We start from the raw sequence: 11,818 nt of genomic DNA on the forward strand, positions 1-11,818 counted from the left end.
TCGCACATACACGCACGCGCGCGTACACACTCGCACATACACGCACGCGCGCGTACACACTCGCACATACACGCACGCGCGCGTACACACTCGCACAAACACGCACGCGCGCGTACACACTCGCACATACACGCATGCGTACACACATACCACTCGATGAATTCACTGTGCGAATGGATGGATTGTGTTGTTATACAGTATTCGTTTCCAGCCTAATTCGACCATGTTATGTATGTTCGGAAAGTAATGGTTAGACAACTTGAAATTTCGCTCCGAAAGAAATATTCGCATAACTACTATAAGTAGAGGGATGTAAGAACACCGGTTATTGACTTCTTTGTTAGCCTACACAGATACCTAATTATATTACCTTGTGATATGAATTTCGATATTATAGCTATGCAATAAATATTACATTATATAACGTTATAGGCCATAGGCCGAGGTGGAAATATCAAGTCAACATATTATTATTGGAAAAATCGTTTGACATATTAGCGTATATAAACTTGTAAGCCACAAAGGTCAAACCTATCTTCTGAATGTGTTAATATTAAATAAATTTACTGGTACGGTTATTGGGAAGTTTGTAAAAGCTGGTAGTTAGTAGTATCAGCTGGTATTTGTTGGCAGAAACTAGTAGTTGTTGGTGGAAGTTGATAGATGTTGTTGTTGGAAGTTGGTAGATATTGGTGGAAGTTGGTAGTTGTTGGTGGAAGTTGGTAGTTGCTGGTGGAAGCTGGTAGTTGTTGGTAAATGCTGATAGTTGTTGGTGGAAGCTGGTAGATATTGGTGGAAAGTGGTAGTTGCTGGTAGTTGTTGGCAGAAGCTAGCAGAGGTTGGTTGAAGCTGGCAGTTGCAACAAAGCCCACCACTGATATGACGTTTTATACAAGCAAATAGTGAGCGGCATACGAATAGCTGGGAAAAAGAATCTTAAAAATGCATAAAATGAGTAGGGAAGGAGCAACTTTATTATACATCGCTACTTTTTCCCATAAAATATTTGTGTAAGGGTAAATGTAAAATTCATCGTCTTGTTCATCTTCAAATATTCTTATATCTGTAACGAAGAAAAGGTTAAATATTATATGTAGGCTGGCACTGGCATATGAATAAAGTCATTGCTATAGGTATTGAGATCAATCGTTCGCATTCTAACACGTTATCTAAACATGACTGCCATTACTTGAATGCAATAAACACTGATGTACATGGGATGCACGCATACAGATCCTGTCACCTGCCATCGTCACCACCATCACCATCGTCATCATCACCACCATCATCATCATCACTGCCATCGTCATCACCATCGTCATCATCGTCACCACCATCACCATCGTCATCATCTCCTGACAGCACCAGCGTCATCACCACCATCACCATCGTCATCACAGCCATCACCACCATCGTCATCACCACCGTCATCGTCACCACCGCCATCGTCATCATCATCACCACCGTCATCATCGCTGCCATTGTCATCATCCCTCGCCGCGTGTGAACGTACATGTACAGCTCTCCCGTTCGCTCGCACGCACGTCCGCTTGTTTGTCCGCCGCGCTACTTTGGCTTCGTCTCCTGGTCGGTGACGTGTCGGATGTAGATGGCGTCCTCGGGCACGTTCTCTTGTTCTCCCTCCTCGTACATGTAGGAGGAGGCGATGGCGAGCATCGTGCCGTCGGGGCTGAAGGCGAGCGAGGCGATCGATGTCGGATACCTACCGACGACGCGTGCGCGTGCGAGAGATAAATCGTAATAATTATACGTAAATTACGTGAGATACGCGAGGAATGATGGACGCTTTAAAAATGATTTAATTGAGTTACGTATTTTGTCATGAAGCGTAATTTTTGATATTTTTTAATGTTATTTTTTGGCTAGAAAAAATGATATTAAAAATTATTAAATGCAATTATATTTAACATTATATTTATTGCAATAATAATAATATTAATATTTATATTATTTATGTTTTTACAATATTATTATGATATTTTTTTCAAATTATGTATAATAAATGCAATAAAAAGTTTAATTTGCAGATATTTCTGCAATTATTAATTAGAATGAAAAAAAGTGTGAGTAGAGAGATTGCAATATGAGGGTAAAAAGATGCATAAAATTTCACAGTTGCGGCTGGAATATCACATCAATGACCTCAATTTATGTAAATAACTCAGTTACCTGTGGAATTGGCAGAGACGCTTCTTGTTGAAACCGTCCCAGATATTGACGAAACCATCAGAGCCACCTGTTGGGCAAAAACGCAATCACGTGAGCACATATCGCGATACGTCATTCCGTAACCAGAAGTAGAAGAAACCCAAAGATAGTTACACATTCCCGTAATTTTACAGAATACATATACCACAAATACATTTCACCTACTGCTAGTAAACAAGATCGAACATCGGCACAGTAAATGTCAGTGTGTGTGCGTGGGGGGGGGGAAATGATCAATCAGGGCATCAAACGGCGATCAAATTACTTTTGCAACAGTAAATAAATATATAATAATAATATAAAACAATTTTGCAAAAGTAAATAATAATAGTAATAATAATATAATAAAACAATTTTGCAAAAGTAAATATAACAATAGTAATAATAATAATAATAATAACGATGGTAATAATAAAACAATTTCGTTCGAGAAGAAACGCCGGACGATCGCGACCCTGCTCTACCCTGCGTGACCCGCTCACCGGACGCGAAGGTGCTGTGCTGCGCGTGGAAGGCGATGGCGTTCACGGGGTAGATCTGCTCGACCCCGTTCTCCTTGATGCGGTGGCACTTGAACGCGTACTTCTTCTTCTGCACTTCGGAGCTCGGATCCAGGTACTCCACCGCCACACGCCCTGCCGAAGACAGGTAGGGTCAGGTGCGTGTGGTGTTAGTGGTTAGTACATAGTTGCATGCATACAATATTCACTAGCGTGCTTACTTTTATAGAGATAACTTACTTAATATTAACTTAAATCACTTACTTTTATAGGATTGTCTACACAGACAAGTACATATCGGTGCTAACGACAAGTAGGGTCAGGTGCCAGTGGTGAGCACGTACACGCTATTCCCTAGCATGCTTACCTTCTATAAAGCTAAGCACGTATTCCTGCTAACAAAGGCGTAGTTTCTATAGAACTAAGCACGTATCCCTGCTAACAAAGGCGTAGTTTCTATAGAGCTATTCATGCTTACATGAGAGCATACATTCTATGTCCTTGCTTGCACTGGCATACCTTCTATAGAGCTAAGCACGTATCCTTGCTTACACTCGCATACCTTCTATAGAGCTAAGCATGTATCCCTGCTAACACTGGCATACCTTCTATAGAGCTAAGCATGTATCCTTGCTTGCACTGGCATACCTTCTATAGAGCTAGGCACGTATCCCTGTTTACACTGGCACATCTATACAACTATCCCTGTTTACACTGGCACATCTATACAACTATCCCTGTTTACACTGGCACATCTATACAACTATCCCTGCTTACACTGGCATACCTTCTATACAACTATCCCTGCTTGCTTACACTGGCATACCTGCTATACAGCTAAGCACGTATCCTTGCTTGCACTGGCTTACCTTCTATAGAGCTAAGCACGTATCCCTGCTTGTTGGGGAAGGTTCGGATGCAGCGTGTCTGGTACTTGAGGCTGGACTCGCGTCGCTGCTGCACGTAGCCCATGTTGCGCAGGTCCCAGACGAGCACGCGCCGCCCGGCCGTGCCCACGACCAGCTTGTCACCGCACGTAGCCAGCGTGTACACCTACACACACACACTGACACGTTACAATTTATCATGCACGCACGCACGCACACACGTTACAACATATCACAACACTTAGCCAGCATACTACCGTGCAAGAGTCAGACAGACAGACAGACATCTGTCTACTACCATGGCAGCACTAGTTTATAACCTACTTTCTCATTAATCATCAACACCTAGTTCAGCAAAAAAATCGAGAGAGAGAGGAGAGAGAGGAGAGAGAGAGAGAGAGAGGAGAGGAGAGGGGAGAGGATGGAGTCACCTTGTCCGGCTGCGAGAAGGAGCCAGCGCTGCATGGCGTGCGCGCGAGAGAGAGAGAGAAAGAGAGAGAGAGAGGGAGAGAGGATGGAGTCACCTTGTCCGGCTGCGAGAAGGAGCCAGCGCTGCGTGCCGCGCGAGGGTCCCACAGCTTCACCGTCATGTCCCAGCTTCCCGTGACGATGACGTTGACGTCGGCGCAGTACTCGACGCAGCGTATCGGCGCCTCGTGCAGTCCCACGATCGTTTCTGTAGGACAAGAAAAAACGAGAAACGATAAGAGCACGACAGAACGGAACGAGGAAAAGGAAACGATACAGTATGACAGGATTGGATGTGACACAATGATCGTCTTCTCTGTAGGACGAGGAAAACGAGAAACAATGAGAGCATGACAGGTCGGGATGCGACGCAATGATTGTCTTTGTTGAAGGAAGAAGGGAAAAGCTACAGCACAACAGGACGGGTTGTGATGCATCGATCGTCTCTATCAAATGAGGAAAATACAGCACGACAGGACGGGATGAGGAAAAGGAAACAATACAGTATGACAGGACGGGATGTGACGCAGTAGTGGAAAAATATCCGGTAAAAAATGGGCAGGAATTAGAATTTTAGCACACCCAAGTAGGAGGAGCGGAATTCGTATAGCTGGGTCAATTTGCATCTAGCGCTTTGTGTCAGAGAGATTTTTTACAAGGATTTTAACTCCACAAGCAACGGAATTTTGAAATCGACAAACCTGTTCCTGAATTGAAGTCAAACATCTTCAGATTTTGGTCCAGGCCACCACTGTACGCATGGACACCATCCTACAGAAGTGATAACCAATAAATCAATCAATAAGGAATAAATGCACATTCATTCATTCATGCACTTCATTTGTGTTTACTTCATTAAATTTACATCCTGCACATCATTTCTACATTATATGTGAACTTTCGGAATAAAGGTTATAAAAAGCACACCACATCTAGTGGCAGCTGACAATGCGGCAAGATTTACGTATTTAAATATGTAACTACGAGATTTATTTACACGCTTAAACCAACCTGAAAACAGCAATCTAGTACAGCGCCTGAATGATGATATTTGAGCCTCTGGTTGTTATTCTGTATGTCGTACAGCCGGACAGATGTGTCCCAGGATGAGACGAGGATAAACTGTGACGAGGTGGGACCAAACTTCACTGCAGAAATGCCGTCCTGCGGTGCATTGTTGATCTTGAACTCATTGGGAGCATCGTTCTGGGGCAGTTTCGTCATCTCTGCTAAAACTGGCATGTAATATAATTTGTTAATTCAATGCCCACTCATTAAGTTTAATATTTATTTCACGTGAACCTGAATTTCTATTCCTCGCGAGGACCCATATTGTACGATACTACAAAAAATGACAACTTTTGACAAATGACTATTCTTTCTTCTCACTCTTTAGTTTAAATAAAACCATACTTGCATACTAGCTAGATTTACTGAAGAAGTCAGCTCTGGCACTATAGTTCCCAGTACACTAACTTCACATTTGAGATGTGTAGCGATAAAACCTACAGTGCTAGAGTTCTGTATGTATGTAGCTCTTCACTCTGCCACTAGCTATAGGCCTGCCTGTAAGAAGAGCTAGTTCTACTGCCCAATCCTATGCCACGGCATGCCACAACCTAGCTCCAAGAAACGGTCTTGCTAGGGTTAGAAGACCAGTATAGACAATCAGTCGCACAGCCTCGTCGGGCTAGCCACAACCATGTGTAGGACATTTTTAGTGCAGAAAAGGTTATTCACTGTAGTCTGTATTTCTATTGCTAAACTAAGTCTGAACTGAAGATTGTGCAGTAAATAGACAACAGAAGTAAATGTTATATGTTGCTAGACAGTTTAGTTACATACCATATCTACTGATTTGTGCTTGCTTATGGTATATTCATTGCTGCAATGCTAGTTATGAATAACACTAGTTTTACCATAGCCCGACCAGGCTGTGTGACTCACGTCAATATATACAGGGGTCTTCTAAAAGTAACCCTAGCAAAGACCGTTTCTTGGAGCTAGTTTTACCAGTGTGCCCCATTTCATTTGCCCTGTAGCGTGAGTGCAGGTTATACACGGGTAGAGCTAAATACAATTATTAGAATAATCATAACGTCATTATCCTTAACTAACTAACCCAACTAAACTTATCTACCGTAGAGATAGAAATTACTAGAATGATCCTATGCCTATGCCTATGCCATGGCTATGGGGCTATGCCTAGGCTATGGCCCATGTAGCTCTAGTACTACTAGTACTACTACTAGTACTAGTACTAATACTAGTACTAGTACTACTACTAGTACTAGTACTACTACTAGTACTAGTACTACTACTACTACTACTACTAGAGCTATGGCCCATGCCATGGGTCATGGGTAAAATTTTTCAATGTAAATAGTGCCATTTTAGTGGTACTAACAAGATATTCTGCCAAAGGCTGATATCAAAAAACAAAAATGTCCAAGCTAACCAGCCGCAAGCAACAAAATACTTCAGTCAAATTTTCAACAACAACGATATTCTTGGTCAATGAGTACAGAGTAGTAACTTGTCTTGTATATTTCTGAGATGTATTTTGGTTTTGGTGTTTGAAAAACTGAACCCGGTGTTTCGCCACTTACGCCCTCTATATTTTACTTACTAGAAATTACTTTTTTCCCCATAAAACGCTTTTAATGCATAACTTTTTTAACTCGTCAAATAGTATTATTCAATAATTTTTTATGATAATCGTTGCCGTTATTGTTTTAGTGAATAAATAAATAGATTTTGCGGGTTTGACTAGTCGGAATCCACGTCCTTTTTCAACAGTGGACTAAACAGAGGAATTGCTCCGACCTGTGATTGGAGGATAAAAATAGACCCCGCCCACTTTTCTATTTTGGGAGGATAAAAATAGAATTCGTGACGTTTTGTTTCACCGGTCATAGCCGCGCGTGCATATTTGCTAATTAATTAAACTAATCGCGCTTCAATAGACTCAAAATTCACAGAGATTAAGGCTAAGATATGTGTCTATAATAGCTAGAATTTATAAAAATGTAACTCAATTCGTTCGCTCCATATGATAGTTAGTACCTATGGTTAGTACACGTTCCTACCGGTCATAGCATAGCGTATGCGGCGGGAGTGGGCGGGGTCTATTTTTATCCTCCAATCACAGGTCGGAGCAATTCCTCTGTTTAGACGCATGTGTTTAGTCTACACAAGATAGAATCACTGGGGTCAGTCTATATTCTGACTGGAAATTTTATTGATAATCATAAAGTTCAAGTTGCTCGAGCAAAAAATTGAAACATTCCTTATTGTTACATTTTAGTAACACGTAAGGGTTAATTATTACTCAGGTACTGATGACTGATGTCGGAAATGGCTACAGCGGAAGACTTGAAGTTGATGCAGTTTTGTAGAAGTCTACCTAAAATAGTAAGTTAACGCCAAGTAGTAGCACTGGCAGCAAGAACAAGCCCGCACGTACAGCACACACGCGGCATGCATTGACTATAATAACAACTGTTGTATTATAAGTTGTAATAAGTTGTAATAACACTTGTTATTATAGTCAATGGCCGCGTGTGTGCTGTACGTGCGGGCTTGTTCTTAATTGCTGCCAGTGAGTAGTACCTGTTACTACATTCCACCAACCACCATGAACCATGACCGTCACCATGAAGTACCATGACCACGAACCATCATCACCATGACCATGACCATGAAGATGATGATGATCATGACCATGACCATCACCATGAACCATCACCATCACCATCACCATCACCACCACCACCACCACCACCACCACCACCAAATACGATAATGTGACCCAGCGTAAACAGGTTTGCTCATCACTATGTCAGGCGTCCCAAGTGTCCCGGTCTCACCGAGATCGTCCTGGTGCGACATGCTGGTCCCGGTGTCCCGTTAAGAGTCCAGAAAGTCCTGGTCGTAACATTTTTCAGCCATATTTAAAAATTTACATCAGTAAATTACTAAATTTTGCCGTGGTTGTTGATGTACTTTGATTCCAGCGAACAATAAAAGGCCACAAATGTAAAACACTTGTATGTATACTTTATAAAAAATGGTGGTGCGCTGCGACAAACACATGTCGCAGCCCGCCACAACTTTTTTCCTATTTTTGCGCGCCGCGAAAAATAGGCGATGGACCATTATCACAAGTGATCCCTTTCTTGGATTTTCCCAACTTGGGACCTCTGCTATGTTATTGTACCTATATGCAGACATTTGCCAACACATACGTGGTAATCATAGGAGAAATCCACTGAGTAGTGAATGTTGTGTATTTATTTACATAATTGAAGGCCTATATATGTCTTCTTGGTGAGCAAGCAACAGGGTTCGACACTAACCCACGTCCGACCGAACTACTAGTCGGGTAAATGCTTGGTCCGGTTGCATACAACCAGAATGCTAGTAGCCCGACTGGTCATGTTAGAATTGGTCATATATATTGCACTGAAAGGTCACCTCTGGCTAGACTGGTACGCGGCCGCACTGTTTGTTGCAGAGCGTGTACATTGTCTAGCAGAGTGTGAGGCCGGATACCAGTCTACCCTTCGGCAAAAACAATAACGTGGCTTAATTGCTGCCAGTCGCAGTAGACGATCGATAAACCGTGCGCTCGTGTATGCCCGTGATAGAATACGAATGCCGCACGTGAACTCGGCCCACGCGCGATTTAAAGCGCGGAAAACAGCATCTATGAATTCATACGATGACACACTCTTATCTAAAAAAAGTTTTTTATCTAGTGGTTTTCCTCAGTTACTAGCCCGATGGTCTAGTGAAATAAAAAGTTAATGTTGAACCCTGAAGCAATCTGGTTAAAGATTCTCCTTGTCTGCAACAATTCCCACTTATTTCGAGCTGTGACTATGTGCGTGCGTGCGTCTGCGCGTGCGTATGTATGTATACATGCAGCTAAGGCAAGTAGGCGGGTCGGGCTGTAGTTTTTTTGCTATTCTGAAGACCATAAGAAATATTTGGTGCTGTCCCAGAAATTTTTGTTCTAGACAGAATCAGTGTTCAGGGGAGGGGATCAGGAGAGCAAGTTTCATCATTTGCACCGCTTTCTTTTCCTCCTGTGTCTTCTATTCCTTTTTTGGCTCCTGACTCCTCTTCTATCTGTGACTACTACTTTGCTTCCTGTTTCACCTCATCCACTTCTACTTCACAAACTCTCTCCAACTCCTTCCCCTCTATGCAGTTCTCCTCTCCTTCCTCGCTCGCTCCTCCTCCTCTCCTCCTCCTCCCCTCTCTTCTCCTCCTCGCTCTCTCGCTCGTCTCTTCTCTCCAGATCCTCTCTCCTTTCCGTCCTCTCCTACGCTCCTCGGCTCCTCCTCTGCTCCTCGTCCTCCTCCTCCTCCTCTTCCTCCTCCTCCTCCTCCTCCGTCTGCCTTCACCTCCTCCTCTTCCTTTCTCCTCCTCCTCCTCCTCCTCCTTCTTCACCTCCACCTCCTGCACCTCCCTTTTCTCCTCCCATTCCTCTTCCCCGTGTTCCTTCTCTTCTTCCTTCTCTTCCCCTACTCTTTCTTCGCCACCACCTACTTCTCATACTGTCTGCTTGTCAATCCTTTGCCATATCATTCTCGAAGGTCTGTCTCCTCTCTCTCTCTTACACGTGTATTTCTTCTTGGCAGGAGTTGCATGCACACATCAACGCCTGTATCAGCACGAGCACAGTACGGAAGCTAGTTCGCCTAAAGGAAGCCAAGGGAGAACCATGTCTAGATGTCAGCAAGTATTTTGTTACAGAACACATCACCCTGGATGAGTAAGTAGCGGGTAAAGCGCAAAGGTGGAGGCCGATCAAAATTTTTAACATCAATCTCAGATAACATGCTGACGTTGGCTGTCTTCAGCTCATGCCAACTTTGGGCCAACGGATTTTTGCTCAGCGCTCCAACAGTGGCCCAACGTTGGCAGTCAACGTTGGCCTAACATTGGGCCATCGTTGGTCCAACGTTGGCCCAACGTCATGCAGACAACCACTTGCCAACCGTGACCATGCCAACCATACGCCAACGTTGGCCCAACGTCATGCAGACAACCACTTGCCAACCGTGACCATGCCAACCATACGCCAACGTTGGCCCAACGTCATATTGCCAACCACATGCCAACTGTGACCATGCCAACGTTGGCCCAACGTTGGCCCAACGTCATATTGCCAACCGTGGCCGTGCCAACCAAATGCCAACGTTGGCTCAACGTAAGCATGTTATTTGGGATATAATTCGGTCGATCGGATTATCGTGGCAGCAAGATGTATTGTCACCGGCAGTAATTTCACGATTTGGTTTTCATAACCTGACTAACTGGTTTCGATTTTTACGAGTCGGAATTGTATGTCTACGTGAATGGTGAAGATCACAAGCTCACAGGTGTCATGAAAAGATTCATTCTTAGTAGCTATCTCAATATAGCTTGTCTCTATTTAATATAAGATACTACGGGCATGCTTAAATTTAATTACAATTTTGTTATGGTATATTATATAGAGACATGCTTTTTGGATAGCAACGAGGACGTGACTCGGTGGATGGTACACGTTGTAGTGCTCGTCAACTATTCGTGGTTTGTTTGCAGGTTATTCCAGAAGTTCAAGATTATTCATGCGCTAAACACGAGCGTAGAGTCCATGTTCTTGGTGAGTAAATAGGTATAACTGTTAGCGGGATGTTAGAGGGTCAAATGAAAGGTCTCGCTCCTTGCAAAATCTGTTTGTTTATATCGCGTTGACGCGGTTACCTGATGATGCCACTTGGTACTCCCTCGCAAGACCCTGTCCCTGTACTTTGACATAGTAATTTGAGTTTTAAGCAATAGAGATGTTCACCAGTCTAACACCACTACATCACTCAATGAGATGTGGTTGCTGATTTCAAGCAAATAATCGCTATATGAAAGAATGTGGCTAACCTCTTAATCTAAATCTAACTGAAATGGCAATCGTGTGCATTATTTGGTATTTTATATACCATGGCACAAACTCATGGACATTTTTATACTGGAGTAATCAGTAACATGCTTGCTATTGAGTGAGACTATATTTTTATACTTGTACTTTACTAGCCTTACTTTTATACCTTACTTATTACTATATATTTACTTTTAGACTTACACAAGACTGTATTTTTCTCGATTGTGCAGTTATTTGTAAAATAATTCTAATAATCTTCTATGAAAAAAAACTGCCACATTATTTTTTTGCCGTTTTCTGCCCACGCTTCTCATTCGCCATAACAGCACAAACTTATGGCAATTTTCATACTGGAGCAATCAGTAACATGCTTGCTATTAAGTGAGACCATATTTTTATAATTTAATTTATAAATGAGACTATTAAAGTGAGACTTATGATATGAGACTGTATTTTTCTTGACTGTGCAATTATTTCCGAAATAATTCCTTTACGAAAAAAGCACCCCCGTAATCTTTCTCGTCTGCCGCCCCGCCTCTATCCTATCTAATCTATCTTCACTTCTATCTCGAATCTCTGCTTCTCTCCGCGCAGACGACATACGAGACGATCCGGGAGATGGCGGCAGACGGCGTGAGATACGCGGAGCTGCGCAGCACGCCTCGCGCCGACGCCGCGACGGGAATGACGAAACGCTCGTACGTCGACGCCGTGCTCGCCGCCGTCCGCAAGTGCGAGCAGGAGAGTGAGTGAACGCGCGCGCGCGCAGGGGGGAGGGAGGGGAGGGTAGACGAACACGCGCG

The 11,818-nt window shown here is 43.2% G+C and overlaps 2 protein-coding genes across 3 annotated transcripts in view; one reads left to right on the plus strand and one right to left on the minus strand.

The window, feature by feature from the left end:
• Window positions 1–949: 949 nt before the first annotated feature.
• On the minus strand, window positions 950–6,681 carry LOC106812552 (mitotic checkpoint protein BUB3-like). 2 transcript variants are annotated; one of them, XM_014816450.1, is made up of 9 exons: window positions 6,543–6,681; window positions 5,096–5,319; window positions 4,786–4,855; window positions 4,141–4,292; window positions 3,599–3,782; window positions 2,712–2,864; window positions 2,191–2,257; window positions 1,514–1,723; window positions 950–1,063 (listed from the first exon to the last, which is right to left on the minus strand). In XM_014816450.1, the coding sequence occupies exons 2-8, from the start codon at window positions 5,306–5,308 to the stop codon at window positions 1,567–1,569; spliced, it is 996 nt and encodes a 331-aa protein (XP_014671936.1). In that variant the 5' UTR covers window positions 5,309–5,319; window positions 6,543–6,681; the 3' UTR covers window positions 950–1,063; window positions 1,514–1,566. The 2 variants fall into 2 exon arrangements, with proteins under 2 accessions (XP_014671936.1, XP_014671935.1); XM_014816449.1 differs by having other exon boundaries at window positions 6,492–6,681.
• Window positions 6,682–7,371: 690 nt separating this feature from the next.
• Window positions 7,372–11,818, plus strand: part of LOC106812553 (adenosine deaminase-like protein) — an 8,962-nt gene continuing 4,515 nt past the window's right edge. The window contains exons 1-4 of the mRNA XM_014816451.1: window positions 7,372–7,498; window positions 9,733–9,866; window positions 10,682–10,742; window positions 11,610–11,760. Of these exons, the coding sequence (XP_014671937.1) occupies window positions 7,433–7,498; window positions 9,733–9,866; window positions 10,682–10,742; window positions 11,610–11,760 (412 nt within the window). The 5' untranslated portion in view covers window positions 7,372–7,432. The remainder of the gene's footprint in view (window positions 7,499–9,732; window positions 9,867–10,681; window positions 10,743–11,609; window positions 11,761–11,818) is intronic.

Source organism: Priapulus caudatus, unplaced genomic scaffold, assembly GCF_000485595.1.
Source record: "Priapulus caudatus unplaced genomic scaffold, Priapulus_caudatus-5.0.1 Scaffold660, whole genome shotgun sequence".
Taxonomy (NCBI): domain Eukaryota; kingdom Metazoa; phylum Priapulida; class Priapulimorpha; order Priapulimorphida; family Priapulidae; genus Priapulus; species Priapulus caudatus.

Excerpts from the sequence above, each read along its gene's own strand:
- LOC106812552 (XM_014816450.1), bottom strand. The coding sequence starts at position 5,308 with ATGACGAAACTGCCCCAGAACGATGCTCCCAATGAGTTCAAGATCAAC. Across the intron at positions 2,865-3,598 it reads CGTGCTTAGCTCTATAGAAG|GGCGTGTGGCGGTGGAGTAC; the intron begins GTAAGCCAGTGC and ends TGTCTTCGGCAG. Across the intron at positions 2,258-2,711 it reads GCACAGCACCTTCGCGTCCG|GTGGCTCTGATGGTTTCGTC; the intron begins GTGAGCGGGTCA and ends TTTGCCCAACAG.